The sequence below is a fragment of the Orycteropus afer genome, unplaced genomic scaffold, assembly GCF_000298275.1.
Source record: "Orycteropus afer afer isolate SDZICR_OR568_19922 unplaced genomic scaffold, OryAfe1.0 scaffold00145, whole genome shotgun sequence".
NCBI lineage: Eukaryota > Metazoa > Chordata > Mammalia > Tubulidentata > Orycteropodidae > Orycteropus > Orycteropus afer.
Window position 1 is genome coordinate 2,158,684 of NW_006921732.1, and position 22,951 is coordinate 2,181,634.

At 39.1% G+C, this 22,951-nt stretch overlaps 1 protein-coding gene across 1 annotated transcript in view; it reads left to right on the top strand.

Annotated features, from left to right (window-relative positions):
* Positions 1 to 22,951, top strand: part of CUNH1orf185 (chromosome unknown C1orf185 homolog) — a 51,280-nt gene that overhangs the window by 16,795 nt on the left and 11,534 nt on the right. Inside the window, exon 3 of the mRNA XM_007945956.1 lies at positions 346 to 481. Within this exon, the coding sequence (XP_007944147.1) occupies positions 346 to 481 (136 nt within the window). The remainder of the gene's footprint in view (positions 1 to 345; positions 482 to 22,951) is intronic.

The window sequence follows — 22,951 nt, forward strand, 5'->3', positions numbered from 1 at the left end:
TGAATAACATGTTGTTGTTGTTGTTGTTATGTGCTGTCGAGTCGGCCCCGACTCATAGCGACCCCTCCTTGGGTTTCCGAGGCAGTATCACTTCGGAAGTAGGATTGCCCAACCTTCCTTCTGAGGAGTGGCTGGTGGGTTTGAACCATGAATAACATAGGTGTGATTAAATCAGGTATCATTGGAAAAGGGAGTACAAAAGTTGATTTGTGCTTTCAAAAAGAAATATGCAGTAATATATTCTCATTTTAAAAATCTTTATGCATAAATATTAGAAAGTAGAATCATTTAATTGTTTTACATTCTAATTGGTGTTTAATAATACTCTTTATAAAATTTTTTCAGAGACTTATTTCGAAACTCCAACTTAAAACCAACTAATAAGAGATGCGGGCAAAGACCACCAAAGCTGACAACTGTACCTCATTCTCAGTGTGTTTTTATTTCTCGAAATTTTCATACTGGAAGATTTCAATTACAGGTAAGAACCATACAAAACCCGCTGCCATCCAGTCGATTCCAACTCAATAGAGACCTGCTTTGGGTTTCTGAGGTGGTAAATCTTTACGAAGCAGATTGCCTAGTCTTCCTTCCAGGAGTGGCTGGTGGGTTTGAACCTTCAACCTTCTGGTTAGCAGTCAAATGCCTTAGGCACTACGCCACCAGATAGAGAGTAATATTTTATAGCAACATTTTAAAATAATTTCTAGCATTGTTTTTTAAGTTTAAAAAACATAATATCTATGTATCTCTAGCCTGAGAACCAGTGTTCCCCATGGTGAGATTATTTTGAAGATGAAGATATGAGCAAAATATATGAGCACATGGCATAAGGAAAACTCAGGTGTGTCAGAAGAAAGAGATTCAGAGATTAGTTATATTGAGACTACATAGTGAATTCAGTTCAACAAGGATTTATTGAGCCTTCATTATATTTCAGATTCTGTGCCTCCCTCCTAGAGTTGGTAAATATGGTCCCTACACTCAAGGAACTTGTATAGTGTGAGTAAGAGAGGCAGATACATAATTTACTTAAGTTTTATGTGGTGTCAAAATAGTACTATTGGAATAAAGTAAACAAGACAGAAACCAGTAGAAATGTAAAATAGGATATGGCTCATCAAAACAAAAACAATTGAATGACCTTACATCATTAACAGATAAATTGATGTTGTTGTTGTTGTTATGTGCCATCGAGTTGAACCTGACTCATAACGACCCCTCCTTGGGTTTCCGAGGTGGTATCACTACGGAATTAGATTGCCCAACCTTCCTTCTGAGATAAATTAATAGGAAGTCAAAGTTTCTCTATGCATCTTGAGTACTGAATTCAGTATTCATTCATTTGCTAAATGAACACTGAATGCCTCACATATGGCAGCACTAATCTAGGGAGCTCTGGTAGCATAGTGGCTAAGACACTTGCCTGCTAACCAGACGGCTGGCGGTTCAAACCCACCAGCCACTCCTCGGAAGGAAGGTTGGGCAATCCTACTTCCGTAGTGATACTGCCTCGGAAACCCAAGGAGGAGTCGCTATGAGTCGGGGCCGACTCCACGGCACATAACAACAACAACAACAACAACAATCTAGGCAATGAAGCTAAATAAACAAGATATGAACCCAGTCCCAGATCAACCCAAAGTGTAGTAGAGAAGAAAGAGGTATAAACTGATAATTACAATCTAATTTGATAAGAGCTCAGTAGTTGAAGAAGCCCAAACAAGGGAGCTTAAATTGAGGAAGTCTTCACATAGAAAGGAGCTCTGGTAGCATAGTGCCTAAGGCACTTGACTGCAACCAGAAGGCTGGCAGTTAAAACCCATCAGCCACTCCTCCTAAGAAAGGTTGGGCAATCTACTTCTGCAGTGATACTGCCTCGGAAACCCAAGGAGGGGTCACTATGAGTCGGGCACATAACAACAACAACAATCACAGACAAGGGAGTCCCTGGATGATGCAAACACTCAGCTGCTAACCAAAATGTTGGAAGTTTGAGTCCACCCAGAGGTACCTCAGAAGAAAGGCCTGGCAATCTACTTCTGAAGACTCAGCCATTGAAAACCCCATGGAGCACAAGTCTACCCTAACATATGATGCACCATGAGTTGGAGTTAATTGACAACAACCGGTTCTAGTTTCACAGAGAAGACATTTGAGTTGGATTTTGAGAAATAAATAGAAGTTTGCCAGGAAGAAAGGACAAAAGACATTCTATGTTCATAGGCTCTCAGCTATGAAAGAAAGTTAACATGTTCAATAAAAATGTTATGATATTTGGAACCTAGAACTTGTAGAAAGGAATTGGGGGTGGGGAGAATCCCGGAGATGGGATTGTGATAAGCCTCATTAGGATCCAGAGAATTTTGGATTTTACCTCATAAGCTATACAGATTCACTCAAAGCATTATAGGATTCTCGTCAAGAGCATAGACTGTACAGCCAAATCCCTCATGTTTGAATTGTGGCTACTAGCTAGCCTTTGATATCCTTTCTAGTTGTGAGATAATCAGTCAATTTTAATATTAATGAGCCTCTTCATAAATTTGCCTTTAATGGCAAAGGAAATTAAAATAAATGAGATGCATTTGTCAATTTTGCAGGTGTTGCTGCAACTATTTTTAAATTATCTTCAGCAAAACTTTATTTGTGTGTGATTTAATGATACTGTTTGATAATTTCCACATTCTATTGGATTCTATTTCTTTGGAATAGGCATAAATATAGATCTCTTCTAGTTGGTTGGCCAGGTAAATGTCTTCCAAAATTTCTTGACAAAGATGAGTGAGTGCTTCCAGAATTGCATCTGTTTGTTGGAACATCTCAACTGGTATTCCATCAATTCTTAGAGCCATGTTTTTCAGTGTCTTCAGTGCCTCTTGAACTTCTTCCTTCAATACCATCAGGGCTTGAACAATTGCTACATCATGAAATGGTTGAACATTGACCAGTTCTTATTGGTGCAGTGACTGTGTATTCCTTCTATCTTCTTTTGATGCTTTCTACATCATTCAATATTTTGCCCATTGAATCCTTCAATATTGCAATTTGAGGCATGACTTCTTTTTTCAGTTCTTTCAGCCTGAGAAACGCTGAGGGGGGTTTTCTCTTTTGGTTTTCTAACTCCAGGTTTTTGTTTATTTCATTGCAATATTTTATTTTATCTCCTCAAGCTTCCCTTTGAAATCTTCTGTTTAGCTCTTTCATGTCCTTTCTTCTTTTTACTTTAGTTACTCTCCATTCAAGGGCAAGTTGCAGAGACTCTTCTGACATCTATTTTGATCTTTTCTTTCTTTCCTGAGTTTTTAATGACCTTTTACTTTCTTCATGTATTATGTCCTTGATATCATCCCACAAATCATCTGGTCTTCAATCTTAGTGCTCCATGTGCCAAATCTATTCTTTTCTTTTTTGCTTCCCTTTTCTTTCTTTCTTTCTTTTCTTTTTTTAAAATTGTGCTTTGGGTGCAAATTTACATAGCAAACTTGTTTTACATTCAACAGTTCATGCACATCTGGTTTCATGGCCCCAATTACCATCCCCAACCATAAGAAACTATCTTCCCTTCTCATCCCAGTCCCTCCCTGTGCCCTTCTCATCCATGCATTCCTGTCTGTCCAGCATTTCCTGTGTGTGAGTGCTACTCCTCTGGTGCTCATGGCTGCTTGATCCAAGGGGTACATCTCCCTAGAGTAGGGGGAGTGCATTGCCCTGGGGTAGGTGTTCTGACAGCCAATCCATGTAAGTGAGTCAATTTCTAGGCTCAAAGGGTAACCCAGGGCCATAGTCTCAAGGGTTCCACCAGTCTTTATCTGACCAGTAATTGTGGTCATTTTTGTGTTTTTGAATTTTGTTCCACATCTTCTCACTCTATCCAGGATCTCCAGGTTTGATCCCTTTCCTAGAGATTGATATTGGTAGCTGGACACCATCTAGTTCTTCTGGTCTCAGGTCATGAAGGCTGAGGTCCTCATGGTCCATCTTATCCTTGGGCTAATTTTTTCCAGATGACTTCGATTTTCTTCACTCTTCTTTGCTCCAGCCAAGGGGAGAACAATAGTTGCATCTTAGATGACCACTCTATAGCTTTTAAGACCCCAATCACTACTCACCAAAGTAGGTTGTAGAACAAAATTGTTATGAACTATGTGTGCCAATTGAGTGTGATGTCCCCTGAGACTATGGTCCCAAGCCCCCAGGCCTAGTGATTCTCTTTCACAGGATATTTGGTTGTCTCTGCAAAGTTCCTCCCACCCTGTCTTCTGTTGCTTCTGTAAAGTACATGATTAATTTTGTAGCACAAGTGCACATGTAAGATTATCTTCAGCCAAAGCTATCCTTGGTCTAGGGTGTATTCCTGTTCGTCTACCCCCACCTGCTCTTCCCACCTGTCTATGCGTTAATCTATAGCCTGGTATTTGGTACTAGCGATACTGCAGTGTTGTGCCTGTAATAGCATTTGCCTCTGTTGTCTATATCTTTTATGTATATTTCAGTGTCTTTCCTTTCCCCGATGTCATCATGCTGGTCACAGACTCTTCCCATACCATTCCTCCCCTTACCCAAATCAACATGTGACCCCCAAATGGTCTGAGATTTTCCTTCTCCTTCCCTCCTGGCCCCAGTAACCAACTGAGTGAGCCAAATCTATTCTTGAGATGGTCTCTAAATTCAGGTGGGATATAATCAAGATTATACTTTGGCTCTCATAGACTTGTTTTAATTTTCTTCAGCTTCACATTGAACTTACATATGAGCAATTGACAATCTGTTCTGCAGTTTGCCCCTGAGCTTGTTCTGACTGATGACATTGAGCTTCTCCATTGTCTCTTTCCACAGATGTAGTTGATTTGACTCCTGTATACTCCATCTAGCAAGGTCCACATGTTTAGTCACCATTTATGTTGTAAAAAAAAAAAATGGTGTTTGCAATGAATAAGTTGTTGGTCTTGCAAAATTCTCTCATACTATCTCTCACATCATTCCTATCAACAAAGCCATGTTTCCCAGCTATTGATACTTCTTCCTGTTTCCAACTTTGACACTTCAATTAGCAGTAGTTATCAATGTCTGATCAATTTCACACTGCAGAAGTTGGTAAAAATCTTCAATTTCTTTCTCTTTGAGACTCTTCATCTTTGGCATCTTTGGCATTAGTGATAGGTGTATAAACTGGTTTTCCTTCTAGGGGTATGAATATTACTCTATCATTGACAGCATTGTACTTCAGGATTGATCTTGAAATGTTCTTTTTTATGATGAATGTGATGCCATTCCGCTTTAATGTCTCATTCCTGGCATGGTAGACCATATGATTAGCCAATTCAAAACAGCAAATACCAGTCCATATCAGGTCACTAATGCCTAGGATATCGACCTTTATGTGTTCCATTTCATTTTTGACAACTTCCAGTTTCTCTTGATTCATACTTTGTACACGCCACATTCCAGTTATTAATGTATTTTTTCAGCTGTTTCTTCTCCTTTTGCATCGTACCACATTAGCAAATGAAGGTTCTTAAAGCTTTACTCCATCCACATCATTCAGATCAATTCTACTTTGAGGAAGCAGCTCTTCCCCTGTCATATTTTGAATGCCTTTCAACCTGAAGGGCTGATCTTCTGGCCCGTATCAGACAATGTTCCACTGCTATTCTATCTAATAATTGCTACAAACAAAAAAACAGTTGCTGAGTAGATTCTGACTCACGGAGACCCCATAGATGTGAGCATAAAATTGTGCACTCTAGGGTATTAAATGGCTGAGTTTTCAAGTAGCTCACCAGGCCTTTCTTCTGAGATGCCTCTGAGTGGCAACCTTTCAGCTAGCTGCCAAGCAGGTTAAACATTTGCATGACCCAGGGGCTTATAAAAACAAATAGACAATTATGAAAGTGTCATAAGTGCCATGATGGAAGAAGTTACATATGCAGAAGTACTAAATTTTAAGTAGGTTGTTTATTATTCATCCAACAAATATGCAATAAGTGATTATATTCAAGGCACTGTTCTAGGCAACTAGGAATTTTGTGATGAACATGGAAGATGAGAGTCTCTATTCTCGTGAAATTTATAGTGTAGCAGAAAAGAAAAACAATGTACAAATAAACATAAAATATTATTCAGGAGTCTTCATAGCTAGTGACAGAACCCAATTCAGACTAGAATAAGAAGGGAAACAGCATAAAAAAGATAAGGTAGTGCTGAGCTTAGCCACAATCTGTTTAAGGACAACAGGACTCTTTTTGCGTTGTTCTCTGTTTCTCATATCAATTTCTGCCCTTGATAGTCCTCTTCTTCTCCTGTTACAGACAGATTACTATATGTGGTGGGAGGATGAAAAATATGATTTAATAAAAGAAAGAACTAGAACTCAGATTTTAAAAATGATTTTATTGTGGAATATGGCATAAATAGAGAAGAATGTATACATACAGTTTAAAAATAATAAATGGGACTTTTGTATGCTCACTACCCATAATAAGAAATAGAATATCTCTCACTTTCCCCATGCTCAACCTTCCATGAGGGAACTGCTGTTCTTCTTGTTAGGTGCCATCCAGTTGGCTCTGACTCATGCCGACCACATGTACAACAGAATAAAACACTGCCTGGTTCCGCATCATCCTCACAATCCTTGCTATGCTTGAGCCCATCACTGCAGACACTATGGCAATCCATCTCGTTGAGTGTTTTCCTTTTTTCTGACCCTCTCCTTTACCAAGCATGATATCTTTCTTCAGGGACTGGTCCTTTCTGACAACATGGCCAAACTGTAAAATTAATGGTAATTCTTTCTTCACTTTCTGCTACTTCAGTTCATGAAAGGTTTCACAGGAATGCTCTACTTTTGGATAATGAGAGAAACCTATATTTCTATGTTTTCCTTAATTATTTCCTTTGAGCTTATTCTGTTAATTTTATAATTCTTAATTGGAATGCTTTACTCAAAATGTTTTAACTTTCTTTTTCTAATAAAAATCATTTAAGGCAATAAACATTTCAAGTACAAGTTTAGCCACATCCCACAAGTTTGGAGCTGTAGTATTTTTATTATTGTTAGTCTCTAGCTATTTTTAAAATCCAAAGTTAATTCCTGTCTTTATCATTTCCTGAAAATTAGAAAGATAATAGAACAGTTTGACTCCTCTCTCCATCCTGACTTAGAGGCTGTTCAAGACTATTGCTCCATTCAATTCCAGGGAGCAGCATTCACATTGTTGTGTCGCAGAAGTATCATATACATGGACTACAATATAAATGGTGCCCCCCTAGTGTTGTGCAGTTGCTATTGCTGTCCTAGATTTTGGTTCTGTATTTTATTTCTCGAACAAGGCATTATTACTGTTCCTGTGTTAGTCAGCTTTTTCTCAGAAACACTAGAGTAACAAACAAACTCAAAATCTCAATGGTTTACAGCACCCAAAGTTGATTGCCCACATTATATATCATCTATGGGTCAGAAATGGCTCTATTTGGCATATCTTTTTCATTCTGGGATACAGTCTGAAGGGATAGTCTGTACCATGGGACATACTTTTCCTGAGGCAGAAGGAGAAAAAAGATATGGAACACACAGTTGGCTCTTAATGTTTCTACCTAGAAGTGCTCATTTTTTTCCTTGTATTTTATTACTTAAAGTGAATTTCTTGGTCAAACTTAATGTCAATGAGGCAGAAAAGTATACTATCTCACTAGGAAACAGCAGATAATTACAAACACAAATACATTTTGCTGTGGTATAACATTTTTCAGATTTACCAACAAATTAATCACTTTCTTTGACCTTTAATACCTTGCACATAAAACTGTCATTTTGGGATGACTTTCCTCTAAATTTACTTTAGTGCATGTCTATTTTTGGTGCCAAACTTCCTCAATTTTTGTTTATCTGAAAATATTCTTATTATTACCATCCTTCTTTCTATGGATTCTAGGCAGACAGGTTTCCCACACCCCACCCCATTTTCCAATACAGTGAAAATAGTCTCTGTATTTTGACTTTCATAATTGCTTTTGAGAAGACTACTATCAGTCTAATTATTGCTTATTTTTATTTTTTCTCATGTGTGTCTTAGGGTTGCTTTATTATTTTTAATGATATTTTATTATATTTTTGGTGCAAGTTTACACAGCAAATTAGGTTCCCATTTGACAATTTCTACACAAGTTGTTCAGTGACATTAGTTACAGTTTTCCATTGTGTCCACACTGTCATTAATTGTGTTCTAGTCATTCTGTATCCAGTAGTGTTCCTGTTCTCCTTATCCTCTCATCTTTGCTTCAGAATAATTCTTGATCTTTTAGTCTTATATAGATGATTTTTTAATGGAGCCCATACTAGTGGGTAGTATCCTGTATTTTGTATGTTGATCTGTTATTTCACTAAAAGGTAACCTCAAGAGTTAGTTTCTGTTCAAGGTTTTAAAGAGAATCTCAGGGTGACTGTCTCAGAGAGTCCTCCTGATCCAGGAAGTCAGGAATTTTTAAGAATTTGAATCTGTTACTCATTTTTCTCACTTTTTTTCTGAGTCCATCTATTGTGGTCCTGATAAGAATGGTCAGTAGTGGTAGCGGGGCACCATCTAGTTCTTCTCATCTCAGGGTAGATGGGACTGTGACTTGTGTAGTCTATTAATCCAAAGACTAGTTTTTTCTGAGATTTTGGTTTCCTTCTTTTTCTTTTACTCCCAACAAGTAGAGATAAAAGTTGTATCTTAGATAGCTTCTTACAAACTTTTAAGATCCCAGACTACTCATCTCACTAGGATGCTGAACATGAACTTTGTGGTGCTGATTGACTGAGTCGTCCCATGAGACTAAGGACCTAAGCCTTCAAACCCAGGAAAACATTCTTGCAAGTTGTTTGGTTATGTCTGAGAAGTATGTATAACTGTGTCCTCTGTGAATATATGTGCATGCACACACAGATCTATATGTACATGTACATATAGATAGTTTAAGGGTTGTTTTATTTATTATCTTGCTTATAACTTTTTGGACACTTTGAGTCTGTGGATTGGTACTATGATAATTATTTTATGTGCCAACTTGGCTAGTCTGTGGAGCTCATTTCTTTAACAAACACTTATCTAGTTGCTATTATGGAGTAGTAGCTGTTGTTAGGTCACCTCCAACTCATAATGACCCTGTGTATAATAGAACAAAACACTGGCTGGTCCTATGCCATCCTCATACTATTTGCTATGTTTGAGCCCATTGTTTCAGTCACTGTGTCAATCCATCTCATTGAGGGTCTTTCCCTTTTTCACTGACTCTCCACTTTACCAAGCATGATATTCTTCTCCAAGGACAAGTCCCTTCTGACAATATGATAAATGTACATGAGATGAAATCTGGCCATTCTTGCTTCTCAAGAACATTCTGGCTGTACTTCTTCCAAGATAGGTTTGTTTGTTCTTCTGGCATTCCATGGTATTTTCAGTATTCTTTGCCAACACCACAATTCAAAGACATCAATTCTTCTGTGGTCTTCTTTACTCATTGTTCATTTTTCACATGCATAATAAGCTACTGAAAATACCATGGCTTGAGTTAGGTGTACCTTAGTTTTCAAAGTGAAATCTTTGCTCTTTAACACTTTTTTGAAGCATAGTTGCCCAGTGCAATATGTCACTTGATTTCTTAACTGCTGTTTCCATGGGCATTGATTGTGAATAGAGGTAAAATGAAATCCTTGACAACTTGACTCTTTTCTCCATCAATCATGACGTTGCTTGGTCCAGTTGTGAGGATTTTAATTTTCTTTTTGTTGAGATGTAATCCATACTGAAGACTGCAGTCTTTGATCTTTATCAGTAAGTGCTTCAAGTTATCTTCACTTTCAGCAAAGTTGTGTCATCTGCATATTGCAGGATGATAATGAGTCTTCCTCCAATCCTGCTGCTGTGTTCTTCTTCACGTAGTCCAGCTTCTCAGATTATTTGCTTAACATACTGATTAAATAAGTATGGTGAAAGGGTGTATTCCTTACACACACCATTCTGGATTTTAAATGATGCAGTACCCCTTTTTCTGTTTGAATGACTGCCTCTTGGCCTGTATATATGTTCCTCATGAGCTCAATTAAGTGTTCTGGAATTCCCATTCTTCACAATGTTATCCCTACTTTGTTATGATCTATTATGGAGTAGTTACAGGTAATTAAATCAGATTACCTTGCATCAGGTGGGTGGGGCTCAATCATTTGAAGGCCTTAAGAGCAAAGGGGGAAATTCCCTAGGGTTTTTTCTGCCTCAAGACTAAAAACAGATATTTTAGCAGAACTCACTCTTCAATCTTTCCATTGGCTGACCTATGGATTTTGGGACACAAGCCTTTAGGACTCTCAAATCTGTCCTCTGACATAAGATCTTGGGCTTGCCAGCTCCCACAAATGTGTGGTCCAATTCTTTGCAGTTAATCTTTCCTCCCCTCCCCTTCTTTTCCCTCCTTTACTTTTCTCTCTCTCTCTAATATAAACACACACACACACACATATCACTGGTTCTATTTAGAGAACACTGTTTCCCTGTTAAACATATTGATTCTGTTTTTGGTACCTAGTGCTGCTAGAACACAAATATCACAAGTGGGTAGCTTTAAAGAATAGAAATTTATTTACTCATAATTCAGGACATTAGAAATCTGAATTCAGGATGTGGCTCTAAGAGGAGGTCCTTTCTTATCTATTTCATCTTCTAGTAGCTGCCAACAATCTTTTAAATGCATCTGTCCCTGTCATCTCTCTACCTCTTCTGCCTATGTTTGTTTCTTATCTGCTCTTTTTATAACTCAGAAGTTATTACATTTAGAACCCACATTACTCAGAAACAAAACAAAGTAAACCTTTCCAAACAGGATCATATTTACAAGTATTTTGTTGTTGTTGTTGTTGTTAGGTGCTGTCAAATCATCTCTGCTCATAGCGGCCCTATGTACAGCAGAACAAAACACTATCTAGTCCTGTGCCAGCCTCATAATCCCTACTACACCATAGCCCATCGCTGCAGCTACTGTGTCAATATCTCTTGTTGAGGGTCTTCCCCTCTTTTGTTGACCCTCCACTTTACCAGGCATGACATCCTTCTCCAGAGAATGAGATGAAATCTGGTCATTCTTGCTTCCAAGGAGCATTCCAGCTGCACTTCTTCCAGGACAGATTTGTTATTTCTTTTAGCAGTCTATGGCACTTTCAGCATTCTTTGCCAACACCACAACTCAAAAATATCAACTCTTCTTTGGTCTTCCTTACTCATTGTCCAGCTCTCACATGCATGTGAAACAATTGAAAATACCCTGGCTTGGGTCAGGCACATCTTAGTCTTCAAAGAGAAAACTTTGCTCTTCAGCATTTGAAAGAGGTCCTTTGCAACAGATTTGCCCAATGCAATATGTCGTCTGATGTCTTGACTACTGCTTCCATTGGCGTTGAGTGTAGAACCAAGTAATATGAAGTCTTTGACAACTTCAGTCTTTTCTCCATCTATCATGATGCTGCTTATTGTTCCAGTTGTAAGGATTTTTGTTTTCTTCATATTGAGGTGTAATCCATACTGCAGACTGCAGTCTTTAGTCTTCATCAGTAAGTACTCCAAGGCATCCTCATTTTCAGCAAGCAAAGTTGTGTCATCTGCATATCTCAGGTTGTTAATGAGCCTTCCCCCAATACTGATGCCATGTTCGTCTTCATATAGTCCAGCTTCTCAGACTATTTGCTCAGCATACAGATTGAATAAGTATGGTGAAAGGATACAACCCTGATGCATGCCCTTCTTGATTTTAAACCATGCAGTATCCCTGTTCTTTTCGAATGACAGCCTCTTGGTCTATGTACAAGTTCCTCATAAGTATAATTAAGTGTTCTGGAATTCCCATTCTTCTCAATGTTGTCCACAATTTGTTATGATCCACACAATAGAATGGTTTTGCATAGTCAATAAAACACAAGTAAACATCTTTCTGGTATTCTTTGCTTTGAGCCAAAATCCATCTGACATTAGCTATGATATCTCTCGCTCCACATCCCTTTCTGAATCCAGGTTGAATTTCTGGAAGTTCTCTGTCAATATATTGCTGAAACCATTTTTTTAATTATCTTCAGTAAGATTTTACTTCCACGTGATATCAGTGATATTATTCGATAATTTCCACATTTTGTGGGACTATCTTTCTTTGGAGCTCTGGTAGCATAGTGGCTAAGACACTTGCCTGCTAACCAGACGGCTGGCAGTTCAAACCCACCAGCCACTCCTCGGAAGGAAGGTTGGGCAATCCTACTTCCGTAGTGATAACTGCCTCGGAAACCCAAGGAGGGGTCGCTATGAGTCGGGGCCGACTCGACGGCACATAACAACAACAACAACAATCTTTCTTTGGAATGGGTACAAATATGGATCTTCCAGTCAGTTGTCCAGGTAACTGTCTTCTAAATCTCTTGGCATAGATGAGTGAGTGCCTCCAGTACAGCATCCATTTGTTGGAACATCTCAGTGGGTATTCCGTCAATTCCCAGAGCCTTGTTTTTGCCAATTCCTTCAGTGCAGCTTCAACTTCTTTCTTCAATACCATTGGTTCTTGATTATATGCCACCTCCTGAAATGGATGATCACCTACCAATTCTTTTTGGTACAGTGATTCTGTATATTCCATCTATCTTCTTTTGATGTTTCCTGCATTATTCAAAATACTGCTGATGGAATCTTTCAATAGTGCAATTTGAGGCTTAAATTTTTTCCTCAGTACTTTCAGCTTGAGAAATCCAGAGCACGTTCTTCCATTCTGGTTTTCCAACTCCAGGTCTTTGCACATTTCATTGTAATAATTGACTTTGTCTTCTCACGCTGCTCTTTAAAATCTTATGATCAGCTCTTTTATCCTGTCATTTCTTCCATCCATTTTAGCTACTCTCCATTCAAGGGCAAGTTTCAGAGTCTCTTCTGACATCCATTTTAGTCTTTTCTTCCTTTCCTGTCATTTTAATGACTTCTTACTTTCTTCATGGATGATGTTCTTGATGTCATCCCACAATTTCTCTGGTTTTCAGTCATTGGTGTTCTATGCATCAAATATATTCTTTAGATGGTTTCCAAATTTGGGAGGGATATTATCAAGGTTATATTTTGGCTCTCATGGACTTCTTTTCTTTGTCTTCAACTTCAACTTGACCTTGCATGTGAGCAGTTGATGGTCTGTTCCACAATCAGCTCCTGGCTTTGTTTGGCTGAAGATAATGAGCTTTTCCATTGCCTCTTGCAACAGATGTAGTTAATCTGATTCCTGTGTACTCCATCTGGCAAAGTCCACATGTGTAGCCACCATTTGTGTTGTTGAAAAAGGTATTTGCAATGAATAAGTCGTTGGTCTTACAAACTTCTATCATGCAATCTCCAGCGTTATTTCTATCACCAAGGCCAAATTTTCCAACTACCATTGATTCTTCTTTGTTTCCAACTTTTGCATTCCAATCACAAGTAATAATGAATACCTCTTTTTTTTTTTTTTTTAAATGTGCTTTAGGTGCACATTTACAGAGCAGAGTTTGTTTTACACTCAACATTTCATGTACATTTACTTTCACTCCCCATGTACCATCCCCACTCTCCTCCCCTCCCTGCCTAGTAACCTCCCCACCATGCCCCTCATAGTTATGCACTCCTGTGTGTCCTGCATTTCCTCCATGTGAATGTTGCCCCACTGATGCCCCGTGGTCGATTGTTCCAAGGGATGCATTTCCACAGAGTATGTGGGTGCGTCACCCTGGGTTGAGTGGCCTGTGTGTACATCTTGTTTACTATTGGGCTGAAAGCCAGCCCCTGGGAGTGAGTTTTATTTCAGGCCCAAAATGTATCCTAGGGCCATAATAATGAGGGTCTCACCAGATTCCATCTGACCAATAATTCTGGTCATTATTGTGTGTTTGGATTTTGTTCCACATTTTTCCTCCCACTCTACCCAAGATCTCCAGTTTTGATCCTTTCCTCAGTGGTTGGCGTTGGTAGCTGGGCACCATCTAGTTCTTCTGGTCTCAAGGTCCATCATGTCCTTGGGCTAATTGCTTCCAAATGCCTTGGTTTTTTGCACTCTTCTTCACTTTCAATGATAGGAGACCATTAGCTGCATTTTAGATGGCCACTTGAAAGCTTTTAAGACCCCAGTCACTACTCACCAATGTAGGATGAGAAACAAGATTTTTATATATTTTGTTGTGCCAGTTGAGTCTGGCATCCCCCAATACTATGGCTCTGAGTCAGTATATCCATTTGATCTCTCTCCCACAGTGTCTGGCTGTCTGTGAATAATTAACACATCTTGATCGCATATTTGGTCAATTTCAGACTGCAGAAATTGGTAAAAATCTTCAGTTTCTTCATCTTTGGCTTTGGTGGTTGGTGCGTAAGTTTGAATGATAGTAGTATTTACTGGTCTTCTCATCGGCATAGGGTTATTATCCTATCACTGGCAGCATTGTACCTCAGTATAGATCTTGATACATTCTTTGTGATGATGAATGCCATGCCATTCTTCTTTAATGTGTCATTCCTGGCATAGTAGAGCATATGATCATCTGATTCAAAATGGCCAAAACCAGTCTTACCTGTAGCCCACATATTAGTTCCCTCTAGCATCTTTGTGCCTGAAAAACTAGGTACAGCAGTTTGAAGTGGGGATTCTGGAACTCAGAGTAGCTCATTAAGTCAGAGAATGACAAACTCAGGGGAGTAGGAGTATAAATGAGGGAGAGGCAGTGTAACCAGCCAGAAAGAATAAAAAATAGGGGAGCCTATCCTGTGGAGTGCCAACTGGCTGGTGAGACAAGGCACTGGAGGGTTCGTGGCATTGGAGAGAATGCATAGGAGGACCTGTGGCCACTCCACAGATTTACCTTCAGTTCTCGCTTTTATTGGTAAACTTGGGACCATAGGAAGAGAGCAGAGATACCTCTGGCTCAAGGTGCTGCTGAATTGGGAGCAGAGAGGGAAGCTCGCCACAAGTGGGTGGACCAAGGGTCAGTCTCGCAGCATGGGTAAGGACAGCTGTCCCAGGACACCTTTTTGGCATGGAGGGGCCTGGAGTACGGGGTTTTTGTGGCTGCCTGAATCTGGCAGAAAGTGGCAGGCCTCTAACCATTGCGGTCTTTGCCAAACTTGAGCTGCAGGCCTGTGAGTGACAGTACAACATCACCATTAGCAGCCTATTCAAAGCTCTGGGAACAGCTAGTGGCACCTTGGAGATTTTTTTTCTCTTGTCTTCCTCCTTTCCCCACCTCTCCTCTTTTTCATTCAATAGAAAAGTCACATTAAGGCACCACAACAGCTGCCAGCTCAAATCCTAACCCCCTTCATGACAGAGACCTGCATCCACATTCCACACAGTGATTCCACCATCACAAAGAAAACTGCAGAGCAACCCAGCACACCTGAATTAATAACCAAAAAAATAAAATACACCAGCTCTACCTTTACAAAAATATTAAATCATAAAATCAAAACAAAACTAATCAATACATAAGTAACAGTTAAAGATAACTTCAAAATGACTAGAAAGCAACAGGCAACCTCAAATAATAATAATAAAATAAAACAGGATAAGACAAAAGAAATAAAATCCCAAACAAAAGACTCATTAAACATGGAGGAAGAGGAGGCAATAGAATTATCTAAGAAGGAATTAGAAAGTATGTTTACAGAACTCTACAAGAGCCCAAGGAAACTCCAAACAGAATCAAGGAGAACACAGACAGTACCTGGAAGAACTCAGGAAAACCATTCAAGAACAAAATAACAAGATTAATACACAATGAGAACTCATACAAAAATAGCAGTTAGAAATCCAGAAGATGAATACCAAAATTACAGAATTACACAACAGAGTGGAAGCACAAAAGAATAGGCTACAACTGGCTGAAGAATGCATTTCCCAACTAGAAGATAAATCCCTTGACACCAGCCTGTATGAAGAAAAATTAGAACAAAGGTTTAAGAGAAATGAAGAGAACCTAAGAGTTATTGGGACAACATGAAAGGAAATAACATATGCCTCATTGGAATTCTGGAACAAGAAGAAGTGAAAAAACAACACTGAGAAAATTGTGGGAGACTTACTAGTAGAAAATGTCCCCCATATCATGAAGGAGGAAAAGATACTTGTCCAAGAAGCTCAAAGAACCTATACAGGATAGATCCCAAGAGAAAAACACCAAGGCATATCATAATCAAACTCCAAAACCAAAGACAAAGAAAGAAGCTTGCAAGCTGCCCAGGACAAAGAAATATTACTTTTAACAATCAAACAGTTAGGCTGAGTTCTGATTACTCAGCAGAAACGATGCAAGCAAGAAGGCAGTGGGACGGCATGAAGGAAAAGAACTTCCAACTAAGAATCCTATATCCAGGCAAACTGTCCATCAAATATGAGGGCAAAATCAAGACATTCTGAGACAAATAGACATTAAGGGATTTTGGAAAACCAGACCAACTGTAAAAGAAATGCTTAAGAAAGTCCTTCCCACAGAGAACCCACAACAGAGAACAACAAAATCAGGACACATGACATCAACACTAAAACCAAATCAGAAATGGATGCTCAAAATAAGACCCTAAAATATTGTACACTAAAAAAAAAAAAAAAAAAAGGAAGTCAATCTGCACACAACAACAGCAACTAACCAAATAGAGGGAATAAAAGTTCTAGGTACTAAACTTCCAAATGCAGAGGAAAACAGGACAATGAACTCATAGAACAAACTGTTCCAAAAATATAGAGACAAGAATTCACTCCAAAGTAACCACAGAGAAAATTAACAATCCCCCAAGCAAACCCAGAAGGAAGGGAAATATATGAGTTTAGTAAGCACAAAACCAGCAATAAAGAAGAAAAGAGAGGAAACACTTGATAACAAAATGAACTCACCATAGAAAAGTATATGGACCAAGGAAACTCCAAGAACACAACAACAACAACAATAAAAACCCACAATAGAATGACAGCAATCAATGCATACCTATCACTAATTACACTCAATGTGAATGGTCTAAATGCACCAATCAAGAGAAAGACAGTGGCAAATTGGATAAGAAAAGAAGACCCATCAATATGCTGCCTACAAGAGACCCACCTTAGACACAAAGATAAAAGCAAATTAAGAGTTAAGGGGTGGAAAAAAATATACCAAGCCAATGGTAACCAAAGAAGAGCAGGAGTGGCAGTATTAATTTCTGATAAAATAGACTTTAAGGTGAAAAACAACATAAAAGACAAAGACGGTCACTATATGATGCTGAAAGAGTCAATTGACCAAAAAGATATTATGATAATAAATATCTATGCACCCAATGAAAGTGCTGCAAAATACGTGAAGCAAATATTAATTGAATTGAAAGGGAAAATAGGCAACTCTACAATAGTAGTAGGAGACTTTAACACACCACTTCCAAGGAGGGACAGATAAACTAGAAAAAAAACTCAACAAAGATACAGAAGGTCTCGACAACACAATCAACCAACTCGAGCTTATGGACATATACAGAGCACTCCACCCAATAAAAGCACAATTCACATTCTTCTCCAGTGCACATGGATCATTCTCCAGAATAAGTCATATGTTAGGACATAAAACAACTCAAAAAACCCACTGCAGTTGAGTCGGATCAGATTCATAGCAACTCCTCCTTGGGTTTCCAAGGCAGTATCGCTACAAAAGTAGATCGCCCAACCTTCCTTCCGAGGAGTGGCTGGTGGGTTTGAACCGCCAGCCTTCTGGTTAGCAGTCAAATGCCTTAGGTACTACGCCACCAGAGCTCCTAGGACATAAAACAAGCCTCAATAAATTCAAAACACTGAAATACTACAAAACATTTTCTCAGACCACAATGCTATAAAATTAGAAATTAATAATAGGAAGATCAAGGAAAAAACATCAAGCATGTGGAAGTTAAACAATACACTGCTCAAAAACTGCTGGGTAATAGAAGAAATAAAAAAAAATTCCTAGAAACAAATGAGAATGAAGAAACCTATGGGACACAGTGAAAGCAATACTCAGAGGTCAGTTTATAGCAATAAATGCATACATCAAAAAAGAGGAAAGAAACAAAATCAACACCCTAACTAAACAACTCCAATAATGAGAAAAAGAACAACAAAAGAATCCTACAGTATCTAAAAATAAGGAAATAATAAAGATCAGAGCAGAAATAAATGAAACAGAAAGCAAACAAAAAAAATCAACACAGAAAATCTACAAAACAATAAGTTGGTTCTTTGAAAATATTAACAGAATTGACAAACCATTGGAAAATCTAACAAAAGAAAAGAAAGAGAAGATGAAAATTACTAGAATAGTAAATGAAAATGATGTCATCACAACAGAACCAACTGAAATAAAAAAGATATAGAATATGATGAAAAACTGTACTCCAACAGATTTGAGAACCTAGAAGAGATGGACAAGTTTCTGGAATCACAAGACCTACCTAAACTATCCCACTCAGAGACAGATTACTTGAATAAAACAAAGGAAGAAATTGAACAGGTCATAAAAAAAAACTTCCCACAAGAAAAAGTCCTGACCCTGATAGCTTCATTGGAGAATTTTACCAAATATTCAGGTAAGAGATGACACCTATACTACTCAAGCTATTCCAGAACATAGAAAAAGATGGAATACTCCCAAACTCATTTGATGAAGCAAGCATAACACTAATACCCAAAACAGGGAAAGACACCACTAAGAAGGAAAACTACAGACAAATATGGTCATCCCACCACCTTACCAAGCATGACATCCTTCTCCAGGGAATGGTCCCTTCTGACAACATGACCAAAGTATGTGAGATGAAGTCTGGCCATTCTTGCCTCCAAGGAGCGTTCTGCCTGCACTTCCTCCAAGACAGACCTGTTAGTTCTTTTAGCAGTCCACGGTGCTTTTCAGCATTCTTCACTAACACCACAGCTCAAAAGCATCAATTCTTCTTCAGTCTTCCTTATTCATTGTCCAGCTTTCACATGCATATAAGGCAATTGAAAATACCATAGCTTGTATCAGGCACACCTTAGTCCTCAAGGAGACATCTTTGGTCTTCAGCACTTGAAATAGGTCCTTTGCAGCCAATTTGCCCAGTGCTGTACGTCATCTGATGTCCTGACCTGCTGCTTCCATTGGTGTCAATTGTAGGAACAAGCAATATGAAGTCTTTGACAATTTCAATCTTTCCTCCATTTATCATAATGTTGCTTATAGGTCCAGTTGTGAGAATTTTTGTTTTCTTTATATTGAGATGTAATCCATACTGCAGACTGTATTCTTCAATCTTCATCAGTAAGTTCTTCAAGTCATCCTCACTTTCAGCAAGCAAAGTTGTGTCATCAGCATATCACAGGTTGTTAATGATTCTTCCTCCAATCCTGATGCTATGTTCTTCTCCATATAGTCCAGCCTCTCAGATTATTTGCTTAGCATACAGGTTGCATAAGTATGGTGAAAGGATACAATCCTGATGCACTCCCTTCTTGATTTTAAACCATGTAGTGTCCCATTGTTCTGTTCAAACAACAGCCTCCTGGTCTATGTACAGGTTCCTCATGAGTACAATCAAGTGTTCTGGAATTCCCATTCTTCTCAATGTTATTCACAATTTGTTATGATCTAACAATCAAATGCTTTTAGATAGTCAAAAAAACACAAGTAAACATCTTTCTGGTATTCTTTGCTTTGAGCCAAGATCCATCTGACATCAGCAATAATATCCCTTGTTCTGTCATCTTCTGAATCCAGCTTGCATTTCTGGAAGTTCTCTGTCAATATACTGCTGCAACCATTTTTGAATTATCTTCAGTAAGATTTTCTTGCATATGATATTAATGATCTTGTTCAATAATTTCCACATTGTGTGGGATCACCTTTCTTTGGAATGGATACAAATATGGATTTCTTCCAGTCAGTTGGCCAGGTAGCTGTCTTCCAAATCTCTTGGCATAACCGAGTGAGTGCCTCCAGTGGGGCATTCGTTTGTTGAAACATCTTACTGGGTATTCCGTCAATTTCTGGAGCCTTGTTCTTCACCAATTCTTTCAGCGAAGCTTCCACTTCTTCCTTCAATATCATTGGTTCTTGAACGTACACCACCTCCCGAAATGGATAAAGATCAATCAATTCTTTTTGACACAGTGACTCTCTGTATTCTTTCCATCTTCTTTTGATGCTTCCTGCATCATTCAATATTTTGCCCATAGAATCTTTCAGTATTGGTACTTGAGGCTTAAATTTTTTCCTCAGTTCTTTCAGCTTAAGAAATGCTGAGTGTGTTCTTCCCTTTTGGTTTTATATCTCCAGGTCTTTGCACATTTCATTATAGTAATTGGCTTTGTCTGCTCAAGCTGCTCTTTGAAATCTTTTGTTCATCTCTTTTATCTTGTCATTTCATCCATTTGCTTTAGCTACTCTTCATTTAAGGGCAAGTTTCAGAGTCTTTTCTGACATCCACTTTGGTCTTTTCTTTCTCATATTTTTAATGACCTCTTGCTTTCTTCATAGATGATGCTCTTGTTGTCCACCCACAATTCTTTTGGTTTTTGGTCATTGGTGTTCAATGCATCAAATATATTCTTCAAATGGCCTCTAAATTCAGGAGGGATATATTCAAGGTCATATTTTGGCTCTCGTGGACTTGTTTTAATTGTCTTCAACTTCAAATTGAACTTGCTTATGAGCAGTTGTTGGTCTGTTCCACAGTCAGCTCCTGGCCTTGTTTTGGCTGAAGATATTGAGCTTTTCCATCACCTCTTGCCGCAGATGTAGTCAATCTGATTCTTATGTATTCCATTTGGTGAAGTCTATGTGTATAGCCACCATTTGTGTTGTTGAAACAAAGTATTTTCAATGAATAAGTTGTTGGTCTTACAAAATTATATCATTATGCTAAGTGAAATAAGTCAGTCACAGGACAAATATTGTATGAGCCCATTACTGTAAAAAGACAAGGAATGGTTTGCTTAAGGAAGGGAACTCACTTTGTAGGTTGCCAGGGTCGAGAGGGAAAGGGAGGGAATAATTTAGGGCTAGTTGGGGGCCACACACTGAGATGGGCAAGGGAAGGGGTGGTATGGAAAGAGTCTGTGACCACCATGGTAACATTGGGGAAAGGGAGGACACCGAATTGTGCACATAAGATATAGATGACAGAGGCTGATACCAGTATATCCACAATACTTCATTACCATTAACACCAAACACCAGGCTACAGAGAAACACAAAAACACCTGTGAGGGTCAGATGGGGGTAAGTGAACAGGAGTATACTCTAGACCAAGGATAGATTCAGCTGAGGCTAATTTTGCACAGATATCAGTGATACAAAATGCCCGCAATCCTTATACAAACAACAGAAGACAGACATAAAGCAATCCCTCACAGACAGCCAGACACTGTGGGAGAGAGATCCAATGGATCTATGGCCTCTGGACCATAGTACTGGGAGATAGCAGACTCAACTGGCACAACAAAATACATAAAAATCTTGCTCCATGACCTACATTGATGAGTAGTGACTAGGGTCTTAAAAGCTTTCAAGCTGCCATCTAAGATGGAGCTAATGGTCTCCTATCATCAGAAGTGAAGAAGAGTACAAAAAACCAAGGACATTTGGAAGCAATTAGCCCTAGGACATGATGGACCTTAAGACCAGAAGAACTAGATGATGCCCAATGCCAACCACTCAGGAAAAGATCAAAACTGGAGATCCTGGATAGAGTGGGAGGAAAAATGTGGAACAAAAACCAAAAACACAATAATGACCAGAATTACTGGTTGGATGGAGTCTGGTGGGACCCCCAATACTATGGCCCTGGGATACACTTCGGGCCTGGAATAAAACTCACTCCCAGGGGCTGGCTCTCAGCCCAATAGTAAACAAGAGGTACACTCAGACCACTCAGCCCAAAGTGACACATCCACATACTCTGTGGAAATGTATCCCCTGGAGCAATCGTCCATGGGGCACCAGAGGGGCAACATTCACATGAAGGAAATGTAGGACACATAGGAGTGCATAACTATGAGGGACACAGGGAGGGGGCTGTTACTGGGAAGGGAGGGGAGGAGAGTGGGTGTTCTAGTTACCTAGTACCACTCTGACAGGAATATACCACTAATAGGATGGCTGAACAAACAGGAGTTTATTCTCTTACAGTTCAGGAGACTAGAAGTCTGAGGTCTAAGGGTCAGGGTGTAGGGGCTGTGTGAAAGCCCCTTGACCTTGGGCTTCAGCTCTGCCTCTTGCTCCCAGCCCACTGCAGCTAGAGGCATCTCTTCACTCAGGCAGCTACTGGCTGCTGAGGCTAACAAGCCCAAGGTTGACAAATAAAATGGCACAGTCCCGATGTTACCAAACCACATGGCAGGCCATTGATTACAGTCCATTGATTCAAGGCCATTGATTACAGTCCATTGATTCAAGTCCATTGAAAGTCCCAAGGTCAGCAAAGCATGGCAGGCTGTTGAGCAACGACATGGTTACATGCAGTGTTCAAGCATGCCATAAGCTAGAGACCATTTCCTAAGCTGTTTCTTTTATACAGGAAGCAAACCACCTCCCTAAAGCAGCTACTCAGCTGCTCCAATACATTCCACCATGGAAATAATTACCAGTCTTACCATGGGGAATAACTACATCCAGCTGCCCAGCTACTCAAGCAGGCCTACCCAAGTTGACACACAAACTTAACTACCACAGTGGGTTACGGTTGGGGATGGTAACTGGGGAGTGAAACCAAATGTACACGAAATGTTGAATGTAAAACAAACTCTGCTCTGGAAATTTGCACCTAAAGCACAATTAAAAAAAAAAAAAATGCTAAAACCACTCCATTTCAGCTCACTAATGCTTAGGATATTGATCTTTATGCGTTCCATTTCATTTACAGGTATAGGGGCCAGGATTCCATTATTTACATTT